The sequence below is a fragment of the Notolabrus celidotus genome, chromosome 3 (genome assembly GCF_009762535.1).
Source record: "Notolabrus celidotus isolate fNotCel1 chromosome 3, fNotCel1.pri, whole genome shotgun sequence".
Taxonomy (NCBI): domain Eukaryota; kingdom Metazoa; phylum Chordata; class Actinopteri; order Labriformes; family Labridae; genus Notolabrus; species Notolabrus celidotus.
In genome coordinates, this window is record NC_048274.1 from 11513469 (window position 1) to 11534531 (window position 21063).

The 21063-nt window shown below is 41.9% G+C and overlaps 1 protein-coding gene across 1 annotated transcript in view; it reads left to right on the forward strand.

Moving 5' to 3' along the window:
- Positions 1–21063, forward strand: part of sox6 (SRY-box transcription factor 6) — a 137568-nt gene that overhangs the window by 24766 nt on the left and 91739 nt on the right. The window contains exons 3-4 of the mRNA XM_034680096.1: positions 1633–1684; positions 19279–19519. Of these exons, the coding sequence (XP_034535987.1) occupies positions 1650–1684; positions 19279–19519 (276 nt within the window). The 5' untranslated portion in view covers positions 1633–1649. The remainder of the gene's footprint in view (positions 1–1632; positions 1685–19278; positions 19520–21063) is intronic.

Sequence of the window (21063 nt, forward strand, 5' to 3'; positions counted from 1 at the left end):
TTGAACTTGTGACCGTTTCTATTCCTCTTCCTGGTTTCTGAGGTAGAGTTTGCAGTATGTAAATGCATGCTAAAATGTGTTTGCATGTTCTAAAAGTTCAGAGAGATTCACATTTGTGTTGTTGATTGTTTTAGTTTGTGTGCACTTGCCTCAGAGTATGTGTGCTTTTTGCACTCAGAGAAGTGAGGAGACACGCTTGATCTGCTCTGCACTGTTTGACGGTTGTTTTCTCACGTTGTCACTGGCATGGTGTGCTGTGCCGTGGTGATGGTATTATGTGCACTGGGCCCAGCTGAGTGCAGAAAAGAGCAGAGCTGCAGCGCCCCCAGCTATGCCACTCCCGCCTCCCCAGACACCTTATTGTGAGAAAAGTCTCGGCTGAGCCCTCTGGGCCTTGTGGATCCGCTGCCTCGCTAAGTGCTGGCCAGACTGAAAGGCACAGTGTCCTTGGGCCCGGCTCATTCTTTCCATTCTCTCAGAGGCTTTGTCTCATAAGCCACAAGAGCAAGGGGAGAAAATGCCAAATTACATCCATGTCACGAAAACTTAAGGTGTTTAAGGGCTGTCATTTTCTGTTATATGTTGTGTTTTTCATAATGATGTGCATACGAGTGTATAATACTGAACATGTTGAGAAATGAGTATTTTTCTTTCCACTCGTGTTAAAAGTGGGGATTTTCACAGCAGGAAATTTGATCTTCAGACTTTAAAGCTCTTGAATTTAAAGTTGTGAAATTGAATAAAATGATGGTGGGGTGCTGAAACGTTGAGGTGAAATTACTTGTTATAATACTGAAAACATTTTTGCAAGATATCCCTGCCTTGTTCCACTGGCTGAGCTTCTCTATTAGGCTAGTTGAGAGATTTCAGAGACGTTTACATTCAGCCACAGAGAAAAGTTCCTCTCACAAATCAGCTCCCTGGAACTGCTGCTTGTTTTGACCGCTTAAAAGGAAGCACATGGAAGTCCTAATTAATTCTCAACCAATCCTAACACAATAAAACTGTATCTTAAACAGACCAATAACATAGGCTAATGGAAACCTGTTGTAAGTCATTTTTAGCTATGTGTCTCCACTACTTTGTGGCTAAGGCTTCTGAACGACCCCTACGAGTGGTGACATCACAACCACATCCTTTTGCCTCATTGACGCTGTAAGTCCCAGCTTGGGTCCCCCTGCGGCCGCACTCCCAGAAGCCACAGCACCCATCGCCACACATGGGCTGCAGCTGGACCACCGTTAGCTCGCCTGAAACAGACTGAGGCTGCTCTGGGTCTGTGGTCACAGCGCTGGATGTACATGTATATATCTGCTTGGAAAAAGAGCATATAGAGATCAGTAGGCAGAGTTTATTTGATGCAAACATATCATCAGACTCTCAGTGCAAACCGATGTTGAATGCAAATCCACTCCCTGGATGGAAAGAGGTATAATTAATGATGTCAGTTCATAAAAAGAGAGGATGGGTTGCTAGCCATATTTCTGCTTTAATTAAAGACATGCCTTATTATAGGAGGAAGATGTATGCTCTGTTTTTCTTTTTTCTCTTTCTTTCCCTCCTCTCTTTCTTCTTCTTCTTGATTATGATTCGTTTCATAGTGAAATGGTTCTCTGTGATTTCTCCTGCCAGAACCCCCACACGCTGACATGGAGGGCTTTCTTCGTAGCAGCTTTTTACTGAGGTTAGTTTCATTTCTGTTGTTGCCATTTAGGATCACAGGTCGGGCTAACAGGGATGGTAGCGGGCTAACAGGGGTTAAGCTTTGTGACACATTTAGACTTTGTCCTGTTGTGTGTGTGTGTGTGTGTTTGTGTATTTTTGTGTGAGTGTACATTTGATCAATGTCAAACATGGATTCTGACATATTTACCCAGGCTGTGTGTTGTGACTGTGCTCATGTAATGTGTGTCTGACTGGCATGCTCACCCTCCTGACAGACAGTCAGACTGAAAGCACACATCAACAACTTAAGGGACACATGTAGATTAGCTGTTCCCCTTTTTTCCTCCTCCCTCTTTCACAGCAGACCAGGCTTTCTGTGCCTTTACCCAGCATGCTTTTGTCTGACCACTCTCCCCCTCTATTCCTTCTCACTAACCTCCCTAATCAGGGATGTTGGGTGAGGCAGTTGCTTTCTTGTGATGTCCTGTTGTTTTCTGTGTTTGTATTCGACCTACCACAAAGATTTACATTTTTTGTCTTTACCCTTCCTGTGATTCTAATTAAAAATGTGTGCTGTCATTCCACACACACACAGAGGAAGTAAATAAGAGAGTGTATTTACCATTGGCTCCTTTCCTAGTCAACCACCTTCTCTAGGCTCCAGTGTTGCTCCCTAATTAGGGTTGGCTCATTAGAAGCCACAGCAGCAGCATCTGCCTTTCAAAGCTGCTGTCAGCCAAACTTTACTAAAGCTAATGAATCCTCTTTGATTTCTTTTTCAAAAGGTCACTTATTTGATTAAATTAACAGCATTTTTTTCTCTCTCTCAGAACTGTGGGGGGCATTTTAAAAAGAAAGGACAATTTGATACCATTACTCTCGCTAGTCAGACTGTCCTTCAGGAATTCAATAAGGAAAACCTCTCAGGCTTTTAATGTTATTTTATTTAGCTTAAGAATGTAATAATGTGAAATCGCACTTAAAATAAATGTCCAACGTTTATGAGACTGGCTGGAACCATTTCCCTTTGTTTTTATGTTCAATACGTTGAAAGGGCTTTTGCTAATAAGTGATATATATATGCTTTAATACCTTATATATTCTTAGAAGTTGCTGCAATAAAAAATGCAATACAAAAATGTACAGTAACAAGACGAAACTATTAATGTGGTGCATCTGCTACAGTTTGACAGAAGTTATTCAGGCATACAGCATGTTCAAAGTGAACTGGCTGCTTATTTCCGCTTGTGTTTTAGGAGTTATGGTACACAGTGATAAGTGCATAACAAACTGCTCTAAAGATGCACTGTATGCTGCAGTGGGGGAGGCGGCGAGGAGATGGCGTTTGTTAACTTCACCAGTAAACTTTCCACACATCCTGAAAAGAAAGCGAAAAAAAGGAGAGAAGCCTGACCTTTGACCCCGGCTGTTCTCTCAACAATTTCCTTTTGTTCCCATAGCTGTGAGAAAACACTGTGATTATTTTAAGTAAACACATTATTGCGCTGCTAATCCACATCCTTCTGTCAATGCCTGTTTTAATTAAAGGAGAAGAGGCAGCAGAAAGATATCACGCACACTGGCTGCAGATTGGAGGCCACAACAATCAGGCTGAGATTAAAGGCAGGCTTTGCTTCAGGGTTAGCCCTTTTGCTTGGATAAGACTTGTGTCCTGGAGTGGGCTGTGAGGCTGTGGGGGAGGGGGTTGAAGGGGAGAAAAGGATAGAGACAGGGGATGGATGTAGCAGAGCAGGGACATTCCTCCAGTGAAGAATCCCAGTATCTTTACTCAACTGAAATAGGTCAAAAGGGTTTTTTTAAACATGCATTTCTGCAACAAAGTGCAGATGTTAGGATTTTTCAAACTGTGCAGCATATTTCAATTGCACACCGGATGAGCCTTCCTTCATTATATTGACTCATAAGTTTAGTTTTGAGTCATACATACAGTGCACTGAGTTTTAATAGCTGTAAAAGAGCCTCCTGAAGGCACCTGATACACAGCTTACATGAAAAATACATCAAACTTTTCAGCTGTGATGGTTAAAAGTTTGAAGTTCATATTTTATGTTCAAGTCAACCCTTAGCACTGTTGCAGAAATATAATGTCAGTGTGTTTAAAATTCCCCAAACAAAGACAAAAGTTCTCTGAAGTAAAGCGCACCAATGGCTCAGCGTCTGTAATAGACATCTATTCACGCTTTGTTACCGTGAGCCTCGCTGAAAAGATGGGTTTTTATTTTACATCAATTTTTTATATGTTTGTGCGAGAGGTTTAACAGGTTTTTGTTTGTGTATCAAAGGGACTGAGAAAATGAGAGTGAGTGTGGAGAGAAAGAGGAAGGAAGAGAGAATACAGAAATGTAGAGAGAGAGAGAGAGAGAGAGAGAGAGAGAGACAGAGAGAGAGAGAGAGAGAGAGAGAGAGAGAGAGAAAAAGAGAGATGTCTTCAGTCTCTGTCTGCTCCCAGTGGGCAGGACCTCCCCCTACATTTCTGCCATTATTTGATGTAATGAAAGGAGAAAGTGTGTAACATTGAGATTGTTAATTAATTTAGTCTAACAAGATGAAGATAAATGAAACCCACTGAAGGTTGACTAGGCTAAGGGGCCCACTTAGCATTTTCCTGCCCTCGAGCTCTATCTCTCTCTCTCTCTCTCTCTCTCTCCTTTACAATGGAGCACAGCTAACTGGTGCTGCACCGTGTTTGTATAAACCTGCCGTGCTGTCACACAGTAAGTTAAGGTGTGGAACTTTTGAGAACATATTTTATTCCCCCTCTCTATTAACAACATTTTCTCTCTCTGGGTCGTTCTCATACCCAAATGGGCGGGCTGGATTTGTAATGAAGTTAGTTTTGGAGCAGAGATATGCAATTATCTAATTGAGTTATCTTGACAAGTTAGATAAAGCTCAGTTGACAAACATGTCTGCTGAAGTAAACCGACTTTGGGGATATATATATATATTTATAAACTGAGAAACAGCTGCAGGGTTAATGAAACTTTTTTATCCTCTGCAAGAGATCAGTTCTATATTTTTTTATTAAAAGGAGGTTATATAAATGGCCATTCTTTCCAGCATCTCTGTGGCCCCTTCACATGAGTCTGTGTGACTCCCAGCCTTTCATTAAATGAATGCTTCTTCTCTAATGCAGCTTGGGGGCTATTTGAGCGGCAAGACGGACAAAAAGCAGAAAGGACATTTTTTTTCTACAAAGCCAGACAGTTGTCTTCATCTGGAGCCCTCACAAGCAAATCAGTAGTCTATCGAGGTCCCTCCTCACTGGGCACTTTGTACAGGATCTTCATGGCAGCACAGACCAATCATTATGGCCCCCATTCTTTGCTCCCGTAGTTCTCAAGTCATCAACAATGGGTTGTTGATTGTATGGAAAACACCAGAACAATTATGTCCTCTGTTTTGGTGGCAGGGCGGCGTTTTAAAGTGCAATCCTCGATAATGGCCTCATTATTGTTATTCTTGGAGCAGGCCTCAGGAGAGAGAAGTAGCTGCTTGCAGTACGTCATTATTTCGTAAATTTTCGATTAGCTCATCATGCTGTCTCCTGGCAAACAGAATCATAGCTAATTAAAAGTGAGCGAGCGCTCTTGCCTGTGACTTAAAAGGTAGCACTCGATAGGCTGTTAATACGAAAAAAGTGGTAAAAAAGGAGGATTAGAGCTGTTACCCTGGTAACTCCAACTTCCATCTGCGAGGGGAACAATGAACTTGTGTTCCTCCACCACCTATGCTTGAAAAAACAGAAAGCGAGGAAGTGAGTCTTTCTGAAAGGACAAGACCCTTTTTAACAACAAAGTGGGATCCAGGCCTAATAGGCTCTCTGGTGCGAGTTGTTAGGCGAGATCACTGGGGGATAGAGGAGCAAAGAGGTCACTGTGTAATCCTAGGACAGCGAAGGTCGGGTTTTTACAATGGATCAGTTTGTCTGCACAGGAAACATAACCCTAACTTTGACCATTTTAAAGATGCTAAAGGAAAACTACATTGACAGAAAAGGCTGCTGGTTACATGCCTCCTCTTGATATAGCGGGTAACATGCCCCAAAGCCAAAATGTACACATTCCCTCAGCTGATTAAATAAACACAAACAAGATGCCAAAGAGTTGGACCAATTAGGTGGAGCTGTCAGAAGCTGTTGGAATTGTCTCTTGCATCTCTTTTACTGATAGAACCAAAGTCTGCATCGAGTTCTGGCATCTCAGCTCGGCTCAAAAACAACATCTCCTACATGAATCTTAAAAACACCTTAATATTTAACCAACGCAGCCTTGCCTCGCGCTAAGCATCACACAGCTGCATTTTTCTGCTTCTGTTTGATTTCTCATTTCCAGTAGAGAGTCAAGGATATTATGAGTATTATAGTTTTAAAGAATCTCGTGTTTCAAGATATGAGGCATTTCCATAATGTTCTTTATATTTCAGCCAGCATTAAACAAATTCTCAATCATTACAAAAAAATGTTTGATGGGCTTAAAGTTAAGAGCTGCTTAAGAGCTGCTAGACAGGAAAGAAACGCTTGGGCACTAAAACACTGCTGACTTAATATGATCCATGACTGTGGAGGAACAGTATGTGTTTCTCTTTGAGTTTTATGTCCCTTATTACAGCTGCAATACGTCTGCTCACATTAAGCTAATTTATGGCTAAGGCCAGCGTAACAGCAGTACAGGTTAATGAATTTGGCATTACTAATTAAACGTTATTGAGGGATGAATATGAATCCTGTGGGGTGGGAGGGATAGCAGTGAGAGGAGGAGGAGGAGGAGGAGGAGGAGGAGGGGGTGGGAGTAAAACGGGACAGGGGGACTGTCTCTTCCCTGCAGTTCTTACTTTGGGTCACGTTTACTGGGTGTAAAACATGAGGGTGTCAGAAACGCTGAGGTGACATAGAGGACATCTTTATTTAAGTACAATGTTATGATAAAACTTCCTCTCTTAATATGCATTTAAAAGGAAAGCTGATGTTTAGATTTTGTAAAATTTTACACAGATATTCCAGTGGTGAAGGAGAGAATACTTCTAAAAACTAAATATGTGGTAGATTTTTTTGTATTTCTGTATTTGCTGTAACAGCAGGATGAACAGCTGAACTGACGAGATGCTCTGGCACAGACAATCACTCTGTTCAAAACAGTTTAGAAAATGCATATTTTGACAAAACTGTTAAGCAGTCACTTTAGTCGCCTCCTTAAAACAGGAGTTAAAAGGTCACGTGGCGAGGTCTGCTTCAGCAAAGAGGAATAAATGGGACTGAGAGTAATATTGAGACATTACCAAACAACAACCTGACGCACACTCTCCTCCACCAGGTTATGAGCACAGAGGAAAATAAGACACATATTTTCCCATGAAATTTATTATACGCCCTCACTCGTCAGCAAAGGCTTCAAAAAACAACCTTTTTTTAAAAGTTGATGAGCAACTTTTGTTCTGGAAATTACACGACCAGTCAAAAGTTTTGACATACCTTTTCATTCAATGTTTTTTTATTTATTTTAATTATTTGAAACATTGTAGATTAATACTGAAGACAACAAAGCTATGAAATAATATGGTTTTGCCATAATATTGATTACAACAGAGGTCAAATAGGGCTATCCATTGTGTACTAACCCTACCTCTGAACAACACCACTGATGGTCTCAAACACATTAAGAAGGCAAGTCATTCTACAAATGAACTCTTGACAAGGTTCATATGTTAACTCAGAACCATCTCAAGAGACGACCTCATGAAGCAGACTGAGAGAATACCAAGAGTGTGCAAAGCTGTCATGAAGGCAAAAGGGGGCTACTTTACAGAATCACACTTTTTTTGTTAATTAAATAATTCCATATATGTTCTTTCATAGTTTTGATGCATTCAGTATTAATCTACAGTGTTTCAGATATTTAAAATAAATACAAAACATTGAATGAGAAGGTGTGTCCAAACTTTTGACTGGTACTGTAGCTCAGACAGTCACTAAGAATGATACTGCCAATGGAATTAGCATCTAAGAATTAACATAGTCAAAACAACACTACTAAAATAACATGTAACATGTTGCATCGAAGCAACTGAAATATTAACAACTCTTGTAAAATGTCATATTACATTTACAGCAGGCTCTTTAATGCCTTTCTGCTACCTTCAAGTTTGAGCTGCTATCAGATTACAGACACATTTTTGGTTCCTGGGATTATTTTTCATGTGAATGGTTAGCGGCTTGTTTGCTTCATGAACAGTTGAAATCTTATTTGTCCTGCTAGCCATTCTTTCTCCCTCTCTTCTCCTCTCACTAGCGCCTCTACACTCCATGTCTGACACACTCTCCCTGAGAGCTAAGCCTTTCAATTTAGATTTCAATTATCATGTTAGTTTTGTGATTAGACTTTAGTCCTCCAGGAATCAGACCTCTCTGCTCCTCTCTATTCCACTCTATTCCACTTCCCCTGCAATCACATCCCATCTGATGAATTGCGCATATAATTACGGAAGTTATTGAATATGCAGATCACTGTTGACTCTTGGTGTGCGGTTCATAATGCATCAGCTCTAACTGTATCAAACAAGGGTCTCTGATAAAGACCCACTCTGATAATGAGAGAGGGCCAACGTATGCTATTAGTCAGAGATAACAGACACCACAAAGCCTGGGGCTCAATTAAAACAAGGCCATGCTATAATCTGTGTGAATCTGTGTTCTGTGTGTGTTGCTGTTTGTGTGTGTGTGTGTGCTCCTGTACAACAGTGGTGTTGGGAGTTGGCACAGTGCAGCTCTACCATTACAACCAGCACAGAGCAGTGTGAGAGTCCAGCCATCCAGTGCAGCACAAGGTGTTTATGAATCAACCAACATGAGGTATTTCCTCCCTGTTACAGTATGTTGCTACCATCGTCTTACACCCCGTCCCATGATGCAATCCCTTTGAGTTTTTAGAGAGCAGGGAGTGAAGCACTTTACAGGCACACCCACAGGAGGGGGTTGTGGGAAATCTTGAAACTTTTGATAGCTTTTAGAGAGCTCTCTTAAAACCTGGCTGGTAGACAAAAAGAAAAAAGGTCTCCTGCTATAATTTCTGTGTTTTGCTGTCAAAATGTAGCGGATTTGTTATGGGCCCAAAACAGGTCCAAAACCAATACTCATTTCTTTCCACATAAAGCTAGTCCTGCAGGGTCTCCCAGCTAAAGTTTCACACACAATTGAGAATACAGGGAAATGAAAGAAAGCGGGCCCTGTATTTTTAGCCTGAGCTGCAGTGATGTAGCTGCCATTTATAGCTGATACGCAGGCTGATGCTGGAGGGCTGCCCTGCTGACGACAGAGTGGAGGGTTTGTGAAGTGCTCAGACCTTCAACATGATCTTAAATACATACATGCACAAACAAAACAAGTGAAATCACACCATGAAGTATCTGTGTCACATGGTACGAATACATCTCAGTCTTTTTATGTCTTTGAATTACGTCAAGCAAACCAAATGTAACTGATTGCGCCGTATTGCACTTCTTAAAGGTGAGCAAGTTTTAAACAAGTCCAGGCTAAATATATATAGTGCACTGTATGTGTGTGTTACTTATTCCCCTTAGATTTATGCAAAACACCTTCTGCCTCTTGCCATTTTTGTTCTTCTTGTTTTGAAAGCTCTGTAGATATGATCCCCTGACATAAAAAATCTTAACTCAAGATATAGACAAAATAGATTTACCCTTTTGCAGGAAGTTGCATGAAGCAGAGAAGTCAAAGCGAAGGTTTTTTCCCCTTTATTATGGGCGCTTCATGCACCTGACACCACTTCATGTAAGTGTAGAGTCAAGAGTGAAAACCATCTGCAAATTGTTAATTTAGGCATATTTCCTCACTCTTTGTATTATTCATGAGAACGTTTTTGTAATTTTCACCTCAAATGATAAAAACTGAATGTCCCTAAAAATAGATAAACAGCAGAGGATCAAAGGGCAGGTCTGATCTGGTGTGTTTTGACATGTAACAAGCTCATACTCTTGTTGCCCCACACCCTGTGGTCACAGTTGCAGGTATTAGAGAGCATGGCTGAAGCTGGATCTCTCTCACTGTCATGGCTGTCTGTTGTAATTAAGACTCAGGGTAGCTTTTAGCACATGGCACTGTGACACTTCCCCAGTACCAGGTCCCTTGTATATTATTAGATTAACAGGATTGAGCATGTTTACACCAACTGTTAGCTTAACACGAGGTCAAAAAGGTGACTTAAACTTTGTTAAGGGGCTTACATCGGAGCTCAAATAGCATTATAGCAGCAGACTAATAGGCCCACACACAAACAGAAGAAAACACTATTTATTTATGGCTTGTCTTCAGTGTTAAATACTTTAACCTTCTTTAGAGTTAAGGAAAGTAAAGGGGTTGCAATTTGGCCGCCCGTTACTGTAAAAAGTGTGTTGCAAGTGCAGCGACCTTTGTCGAGTTCCAGCTATTGTTTGCAGATTGGTTACACACTCCGCAGGCTGTGAACGACACATCTGCTGCCTTCAGCACAGTGCAGAGCAGATAGACAGTCAGGGTAGAGGGGTGTGTGTGTGTGTGTGTTTATGTGTGTGTGTCTGTGGCACTGCTCAGCTACAGTCACTATCCTCTTATCAAATATTTGTGCGGCCTTCACTCTCTGTTTGCCTTTCATTCTGTTTGCTTTGTTTATTGAAATCTATCTCGGGCAGATTGATAAAATGTCCAGAAAGCTGTTTTCAGATTTTGTTTCTTACATAATGTCTATGTGTGCATTTCTCTAAGTGTGCTTCTGTGTGTAAATGTCATATGATATTAATATATATCATTCTACTTAAAATTTATTTTCGTAGCTATGAGATGCTGGTATGGATATTTTCCCATTACCTTTGATTGATAGCATTTTGACAGGTCACAGCAGGAGCTGCTGTTTTAGTATAAAAATGTAGGTCAGTTGCACAGAATATTCCCATAAAGCTTTAAATATCAAATATAAAACCATATTTGTTGAATTTGTTTTTGATTGATTCCCTGATTGCGATTCAAAGGGTGGTCATAAATGTTTCCAGACAAAGGCTCTCTTTGTCTGAAAGGGGCCTCAGTTGAAATGGAGGAGTAGTTTGAGATTACCAGATTATTTCCTACTCGCCCAGTGAGCAAGGCGAGGTGAGCCACAGCCCTGCGACGTGCTGTGCTGCGCTGAGGCTGAGCATAATGAGTGCGGTGGCAGGGAACCACAACAGAGCCGGGGCAGAGGCTGCCTGGGAACCAGAGGCCTGTGGCCCATAGCCAAACATACACACACACACACACACACACACACACACACACACACACACACACACACACACACACACACACACACACACACACACACACACACACACACACACACACACACACACACACACACACACACACACACACACACAAATCCTGCTGCACACTTGTGGCTTTTTAAGAAAGCAATTTAGTTAATGATTTCATTTTGGAGCACTGTCATGATGCATGCGTCCTCTGAGCAGCCAGCGAGAGAATAAAAGAGAAACTAACAGAGAGAAAAGGTAAACACAAGCTTCCCTGACAACCGCAGGGAAAAATAACATCCAGCTCAGCCTCATGTGGCATTTGTTGTGAACACAGCACAAAAATTTAGTACTAGATTGTGGTATGTGCAACTCTTTTAACTCCTGGTATTTCATGCGTCGCTCTGGACAAATGCATGAGAGTTGAAGCACAGGATGAGTGGTCAGACACATGGTTAGCAGCCAGCTGCTGAGGCATTTCGAGTTTTGGTCGGCATCTAATCCACTACAGTGACCGCTCCCCCGCATTGGAAGTACAGCATATTTTTCTGTTCAGCCATGTCTGTCAGCTCTCTGATTTTATTAGAGCTATGTTTCACATTCATTTACTCAGGTTTGCTCAGCGCCGGGCCATGAATGAAACCATCTTAGCATTGCTAAAACATTCGCTTGTACATGTCTTCTGTGAACCAAATTTTTGGGCAATTACTCAGATCAGTGACCGGACTTTCTGGTTTTTGCCCCTCAGATCTCATTTTTCTCCAACCTCTCGTTTTTTTTGTATCAGCTGTCAATCACAAGAGGTAACTTTTAACCACCTCCAAACACAGCCCTTCATTTAGTCCTTCACTTTAGCTCACCAACTCCCTGTCCAACCTGTCAGAATGACACACACTGTTGACCATGCTTTCTATTCAGCACTGGCAAATTAATTGGTTTCAGTGGTTTAAATCAGCAATCAATGTCAGTTTCCCAACATAATAAGCCTTAATCATAAATCTTTGAGGTGTGGCTTGCCTGACCCCTATTCATCATGGCTCTGCTACATGGCCTCATCTGGGTGGAGCAAATGAACTACCCTTATTTTGAGTTTCCAATTGACGTGTCACATGAAACGTAGCTACTCTTTCTCCCCTCCCCAATTCTATCCCGGCCCTTCTTCTTCTCACAGTCAGAAAAAAACACATAAGGGCCCAAAGACAAAGAGGGAAAAGAAGTCCAGTTGTCACTAGGGGAGAGACATTTGTGTGCCTTCCCTTGTGTGAGACTGAATAGCATTAATTTATTCAGAATGTGAAATAGAAAAGGACAAAACCTGAAGCATTCAGGGTGGGTCTAACTGTAGCTAATGAGCTGTTGTCCTCTCAGCCTCTCAAATAACAACAGAGCAGCTTAATTACCACAGTGTTGGAGGTAATTTTCTCAGTTTTTCCCTCAGCTAGAGAAATCTATGTATGGGAACAAAATTGCTTTTCTCCTCTGTAAATTTGCCATTATAGTGACCAGAACTTGTTTTACATTAAAGAAAAAAAAGAAGGATACTCTGAGAGAAAGTGGGCCACTGTCTGTCGGCATTCCAGATGTCCAAACCAACGGTGGTTGTACAAACCCTATTTCTGCTTGGCATTAAAGCTGCCAATGATGACCTCATGGTGGCAAGACCAAAGACTGAGGCCCATAGTTTCACTGGCATACAGTACAATACCCCCCTCCCTACTTTCATAAACCACTCACAGTCACTAATGATCACGCTTTTTCTTCTCATGCTAAATTTCTCCCTCATAATTAGCTATTGTGCCGGAGTATTTGGCCAAAAGTCTCTTTTTTTCTATTAACTTCCCCTGCTTTTGAAGATTTCTATGCTCCCCTATAGACTTATTGTGCATCTCTTTGGAAACTTGGGATGCATCCCCTCACTTCTGTTTGACACCCTACAGCCGGCTCCTCAACTCACTTTTCTGGTAACTGTGAGAGATGTTACACCCGATTTGTTGAAGTGCTGCATTTACTGCAAATTCTCCTGTGCACAGAAGAAGTTATCTTTATAAATGACAGAAAAGACCTGGCCCTGAATAGCGCTTTGTTTACTGTTTAACATAAAAGAAGGGGCCCCACTCTATATTTCATCTGTCACCGTGGCCTTTCTTTCCTTCAACAATGCTCGATTGTTTCCGTGAAAATTTCAGGTTCCATGAACAGGAGAATTCTGTATTATTATGTTCCTGCCAAATTCCGATCTCTGTTTTCCTTCTCCTGCTTACAAAGGGCTCATAACTTACTGTCAACTATGAGGCGATCCACAAAGCTCCACTGTTGCTCAGCAAATAGGCTTGTGTTGGTTGATGGCTTGACTTGCTGTGAGGTTTGTCTAAGTGCAGCGGCGGCGGCAACAGTAACAGAGGGCTCATTGGGAACTCCATCCTCCAGCGGGCCTGGAGAAAAGTAGAGAAAGTAAAGGAGAGGAAGAAAGACGGGTGAAACAACAAGCAGCTTTTCTTGTCTCTGTATTATTTTTTCGCCTCTCAGACAGAGAAACCATTTGGCTGCTGAGGTTGATGTCCTGCTGCTGTTACAGTTTTTTCTCTCTAAATGTTTGACTCTAAACATCATGTTTGCTCTTCTGGTGGAGACTTTCTTTAATACAATTGTGCCGTCTAGATTTTTTTTAAAAGGCCAGGAGTGATTTTTTTTTTGTTGGTACAGACATCCTTCATTTGTGAAAGCATACGCATGAGTGAACTTGTGTGTGTCCTGGGGAACTGAGAGGCTGTTATGCCATCCAGCTCTGAGCCTGTGTCCTGGGATCAGGAAAAGGGCCAATGGCACAGGGGACCGAAGGAGAGGGAGGAGGAGGAGGAGAGGGAGGAGGAGGTAGGGCAGGAGGGGGCAACGAGGGATTCAGTGTGTGAGTGCTCATCGACCCTTCCCGAGTAGACAGACAGGGACACTTAAGCACTCTCACACCTGCATCTGCCTTTGCCTTGCATGGGGGGCAAGGACAGCGAGCACGCTGTCATGGCAGCTGCACAAGTGTTTAAAGTGAGACACAAGGCAGTTCTTCTAGCAGCATATTATTGCAAATAATTTACCCTGCAAAGTAATTATCGATGCTCTGCTCAATATGTAAAGTGTGCACTTCAGGTGGCTGGCTTAATTTGCACTGGGCGGCTATCATTGGAGTGTGGGTTTTAGCTGTGGTAACTGTGGCAGTGTCTAATAGAGAAGGCATCAGGAGAGAGTGTGAAGTGAGGATGAAGTGGTGCCGTAATTGAGTTGACTTTTTGCAAGGGAAGGTCAACAATAATGGAGGAACAATTTAAACAAATTCATTTAGACAACTCTCCAGTGACTGTACAGTACGCTACCTTGTTGGAAAATCTGTATTTTCCCAACCATTTACTATATTTTAATATCATTATATGTAATTACGATGTCTGCTGAGCTTTAAGAGATCTAAATCAATTTATGTGATACTGACTCAAAGCTAAAATACATCCTGGCAATCTTCCTTTCTGTCATATCTGCTTTTAAAATGTGCAGAAATATTACAATTGACAAACATGAATATGTTTGCACACACTGTGTATATGTGTGTGTGTGTGTGTATGAAAAAGAGACTAACTGTGTGCGGCACACAGCCCGTGTTAGGAGTTGATTATGTATCCAGAAAGCTGGCTGCTGCACAGCGTGGCACAATCACAATGGAGGGTGATAATTTAATTGTGCTAAACGGTGGATTCCGTGTCAATGCTCCTCCAGCTGGGAGCTGTCAGGTAGTAATATCTCATTATGGCAGGTGAAGAACCCAGAGGAACCCTACCACGACACCTGTTAGAACAGGAGGAACCCCTGAAGGGAAACACACAGATGATTTTCTCTCTCTCTTTCTCTCTGTGACTGTCTCTTTCTCACTCTCTCACACACATGGAATACAGGAGGCTTTAACTACTTTCTTTATGGACTTTTACTGTAAGTTAACTTTAAGGTCAACTCTGACTTGATGGAGTTTTTTTTAGAAGTCATTTTTAATTTTTGAAAACTAATTTAATAGAACAAATTAACGATGTAGTTGTGTTTAAGATTTCATATTTCTTAATAAAATGTTTGATGTTCTCGTTTAATAACTTCCACTTGGGGATAAAGTAGAAGCACACACCCTTAGAAGCATATTTTTAATTGGATATATTAAAAGATATCATGCACCTCAAGTGCTGTGATATGCCAAATTTTCTTTATTCACCGATGATGACAAACGGACACATTTAATAATCTAAATTGATTTGCAATTCATAGGAATTAACCAATTTTGAAGTCGTGTAACTTAAAGTAAATCAACTGTATTTTTGTACACAAGAGAACACACTTTCATTACACACAGCTGCTTTGTTTTTTAACATTTGTTTGTATTTCATTCTCTGAGTCCTCTGATACTGTGCAAAGGAGCAAGCTGTAAGACTTAAAAGTTTAAAGTGCAAGACAGACAAGTGGACATATGGATGAGTCGGGGGTTGTGTGGAGTTGCTCATCACCATTGTCTATAAAAGGTAAACAGTGTGACTGAGCAGATCCGGCGTGAGGGTGAAAGTCAGCCAGACCCTTTTACGATGAAAGAGGAAATGGGATAGCCGACGACACATGGCCCTGCAGTCACAAGACCCCTGAGAAGAGCAGAGCACAACACTCCTCTAATACTCTCCAATTAAGCGGAGGTTGTTTTGCACGCTGATGAAACATTATCTCAGGGAACAATTCATGACTCAAAGCATTCCAGGCTATATTAGCCCACGGCTGCAGAACTTAAATCCTAATCCTTCAAATGTGCGCAATATTGTCAGCTAAATATAGAGCCGCTTTCTTTTGGAGCTGACCGTCCCTCGTCTCTGCCTACACAGGCTTCAGAGTCACTTGGGCTTTGTCTTTGAGGAAGTGGGCAGGAAAGCAGCATTTCATGCACTTATTGATTACTCTGGTTTGTTAGTTGTCCATTGTTGTTGTGAAATCAAGCATGAGGGAGGGAAGCTTGTCAAGAATTTATGAGCAACCGCTTCAGCTCACCATATTCCCACTGTTTGGTTTGTTAAAGCACATTTTGGGCTTATTTTCTCCCAGATAAACTGATTTAATTATTAATGCGAATAAAAGTTATTTCAACAGCTCCAGAATATACACTGGAGTTGTACAAACTCGGCTGTTTTGCTGATTTTATTTTGCGAGCACGAACTTGGAGGCTGTAAATAGTGAAACGCTATCAGAAAATACGATTAGATCCTGCATGCTGCTCCTCATCAATGCCTTTGTTGTGTCTGTGCTGATCTATCACACGCAAACCCCCTTTAGATCTCAGCGCTGGGTGCTCCTCTCTCTAAATATGAGGAATAAAATATGGTTGCCCTCAGATATTCTCAGAGAATTACCACCCCTCTTCCCCTTTCCCCTTCAATAATACGAGGTAGTATTGTGTGGGGCTTGTTGGAGGTGGGGGTGGGGCAGAGGGGCTTCTCCGCACTCTTAAGCTGCCTGAGCGCAGCCCTCCCAGCACTGCTAATAAATTATTAACTCCTGCTGACAAATACTGTTATGGAGCCTGCCGCAGATCTGTTGCATTCTTTAACAAGATTGCTGTAGACACATGTTACAGGAGGATGGAGGCTCCATCGCTCCTTTTCTCTCTCTCTTTCTATCTCTCTCTCTCTCTCTCTCTCCATCGCCTTCTCTCACTCACGCCTCAGCAGTTTGACTGATGGCTGGAGACCAAAGTAAAAGTGCCTGAGAGACTGAATATTTTAGTGGTAAAATAATACCACTTGATTTACTGTGTAAGACAAAAGCAGTGCTTTGTTTCACTCTCACACTCCATTGAGGACGAGGTGCTTGTTGCTCTGCAGGCTCAAGCTTTTTGGGGACATGAATAAAAAATATGTCAGAATCTACATGCCTGACCCGCTCCCACACACATATTTACACACACACACACACACACACACACACACACACACACACACACACACACACACACACACACACACACACACACACACACACACACACACACACACACACACACAAGCATGCTGTCCCCATTACATACATGCTCTGAACTTTTCTCTGACTTTTGCTTTTCAATTAACTGTACCCAATTTTGGGATCGCTGTCTCTTTGATATAATTACAGGAAACAATTTAAAGGCTGATTAAAATTGAGGGCTTAGTTCTTCTAAACAGAGACACAGACGACACCTCATGCAGTCACAGACGATGACAGACACATGGACAGACAGACAGACAGACAGACAGACAGACAGACAGACAGACAGACAGACAGACAGACAGACAGACAGACAGACAGGCAGGCAGGCAGGCAGACAGACAGACAGACAGACAGACAGACAGGCAGGCAGGCAGACAGACAGACAGGCAGGCAGGCAGTCAGACAGACAGACAGGTTTCACACTCCTGCTCTCCTCGACCTGACTGACTTGTTTGCACAGCTGTTTAGACTCATGAGATTAGCTTAAAGTCGCCATTGTTTGCCCCTTCACTGCACAGGTTATGTGAACATGTGTGTGTGTGAGTGTGTGAGTCAATGACAGTGTTGTAATGGATTTAGATGGTTGGACACCTTTACTTTCTCTGTCAGAAATTAATATCAAGAATATCTGTGATCTGATTGGACAACCGAAAATCCTGAATTGAGACTACAACCTTTCTGCTTCTTAATATGGAACTGAAAATGCACTGAAACAACAAGAGCAGTCTTTGATTTGTGTCTCACTATTCAAACTTGATTTAATTTCAAATTTCACTTTGAAACTTTGTTGTTTTTGTTTCTCTCTTTTTGCATTTGTTTTTAAGTTTTGTTTTTAATGTTTTATTTTGCCTCAATAGCAAACACAGTTCAAAATTGTCTGCAGAAAGATAGACTCCTCATTTTGAAAGACTTATTTTATTAAAAACCAAAAACTGTGCTCTGAAAAAAACATCTTTAAATGGATCATACCCGCCTCTATCAGTGTGTGCCTGACTCTGAACAGACAGTGCAAGGCCACCATCGCACCACAGCCAGGCTCAACCTTGACACCCCCCCCCACCCCCCACCCCCACCTCTCATACCCCCCAGGCAAGCTAAAGCGCTGTCACACTGACCCCTGTGGATGGAGCATGAGAAGGAGGCAGTGAGGTGACCAGTGATCAGTTGTACCCTTAGCATTTTGTCACATACAGACACAGACTCATACCTTCACACCCCGATTCTGTCTTTCTCACGCACACACAGGCAAAAACACACATATTTTAAAGAAGATACATAGAGCCTGAATAGTCAAAGTCCTGTAGGTTAGAAAGCAGAACAAAAGCTCAGGGGAAAGCAGATCAGGAGTTAAATGTGCTCCCGCTCCTCCACTTCACATCAGTAGGAAGGCCATATCATCCCGTTTTTAATTCAATATGAAATGTATAATTAGATTTCCTGGCACAGTGTTTAATTTCATTCATTGTAGCACACGGCACAAGTGTGGCCTCATTAACAGAGAGGAAAGAAAGCAGTTTACTTAGTTGTAAAAAAAAATTCTGCATGGGAAAAAAAAGGTTGTTAAAGAAATAAAATGAAAGTGGAATTAACATTTGAGTATTCTTTGCATCTGATATGTCAAGTGCTCTCTTCACTGTAATATTCATGAAAGCTTGTAACACGTTTTTAAATTCAGTCGTCTGCTAATAGCTTCTGATTTTTAACTGCTCAAGTAGGATTTGTTGGTCTGAGATAACACTGTCACATCAAGATGTTAATTACTTCCATATGTGAGAAATGAAAACAATAAAAGAAGAGTTGTTTTTTGTGTTTTGGGGAAAAAAAAATCAAACTAGATGTTTGAAGGACAAAAACAAATCAATATGAAAGACAAAGGACATTATTCAGGTAGCGAGGAAAACAATCTCATGTGATATCTCTGTGGTGCAGAAGTTCAGCTCGTCGTGATAGTAGTCCCGCTGCCTGGCTGACCTACTGCCTGACTAAGTGTGTTAGGGTTTGGGCCAAGACCCAAGCAGGCAAAGATCCAGCTCTAGATCAAGCCATCCATCTCCATAAAACACAGGATTAGAGAACCCCAGCCTGCTCCAAACTCCACAGGCTGGAGCAGCTACATGCCACAGTCAGGTGGAGCTTCATTATTATCTGCTCAGGTGCTACAGCCATGCAAAATGAACGTAACTGCACGTTGTCTGTGAAACACTCCAGGAGACAGCACTCAATGTCATGGGTGGTTTAAGATCCTCACAAGACGTCTTATCTCTGTTCTCCCTTTCTCCCCCCCTGCAGCAGAGTCATGTCTTCCAAACAAGCCACGTCTCCTTTCGCCTCTGTGGTCGACGGGGACGATGCCATGAGTCAGGAGCACTTGTCCTGGGAGAAAGAGGAGAGCGCGGAGGCCCACGGCACACCGCAGCTGCCCCTGCACAGTCTGCTCCACGGAAAAGCCCACCCCGATGAAATGCAGCCGCTAAGCAGTGTGCCGCCGGAGAGCGACTGGGACAGCTTGGTGGCAGCCCAGCAGCGCATGGTGGGTAGTGTTATCATCACGCTACATACATACAAAAGTTTGAAAGAAAGGCAATAGACTGTTACATTTCCACCAAACTGGTGCTTGTGAACATTTGGCCCTTTTCTTACAGGAAACAAAAAGATAATTCATCAAAGAATATTAAGGTGGAATTTTAAAAAGTATTTCCTGCCCTCACTACCGGGTGGAGTGAAAATAAGTCTTACAAAACTGTTCTTTTTAAACTCAAAATGTTTCCACTTTTATTTGATTTTTCATATAAAAGAAGAAATAAAAGAAACACTTTGAATAGTTTTGAGGGCAAAGCAGTAGTTTCTTTTGAGAGAAAACCTAATAAAAGAGAACATATAACCTGCATGCTCTAAGGTCTTACTCTCCTTGTTCGATAAATGAAGGGTCAGCAGGTTGTCATTCTTTCCAACCTGCACAAAGAAGCTCAGCTCATGTTCTTCAGCTCCATACTGCTGAAACTTCTTTGGCCAGCTTTGCCAAGTCCTGGACAATCAGGTATTATCAGCTCAAACAAAGAACCTCAAACTCCCTTTGATAAGGTGGATGGCATGTAAAAAAGCAACTACAGGGAATGAAGTCCTTTGTGCTTCCTGTTGCGTGAGTTCTCGTTGCCTTTTAAGAAACATGACTTGTCCTCTGTGCACGTATGTTGTTTGTCTTGTTTGGTGTAAGCTACATCTGCAGCCAGACCCCAAACACTGTACATTCTAAGTGCAAAGCTGCTTTGATGTGAGCAGAGCGACGAAGAGCACAGCACTTGTGGGCTATAGACATGGAAGGCAGGTGGTCGTGTGTGACAGACGGCTCTGTGGTAAAGAGACCCAGAGGGCCTCTGAAGTAGCTGTGCAGCCGCCCACTGAGAGCCTCAACACCTCGCCATTGCAGCGCAACACACACATGCCTACACACACACACACACACACACACACACACACACACACACACACACACACACACACACATGGATAAACTCCATAGCAGACTGCTCCTCATGATGCTGGGCTGTGCATGCTGACTGATGAAGGTAATTGACAGGCAAAGGTACGCTCAGGTGTGCTAATGCATGGCATATTAAGGGATGTCACTAACAGGATTTTAGCAGATTCGTAAACTCTGAGAATGTAGAAAAAGTTTACAAAAACTGGAATCAATATCAGATTAAAAAAAAAGAAGTTTTTATTAATAGTCAGTGATGGAGCAGCTTTTTAAAATAGTGTTGACAAATTATTTCATTGTATGGAATTGTAGTGAGCCTGGAAAAAAAAAAAGGTTAAAAATTAAAGACAAAAACATTTTTCCTTTTTCAAAATAATCAGGATCATCATGTGCATCCCCTGCACAGCTCAAATTTTGTTATGAATTAATAAATTAAGTGTAGTAGATTCTCCAACACTGTTATAATAAATTCCAGAAAGTGTGATCTTTGAAAGCAGATATTTCACTGAGGCAGATGAGGCTGTTATATGAAGATGATCGGGTTACACATGTCTAAAGACAGGTGACAGACAGGATGAATGAGATGATGATGATTA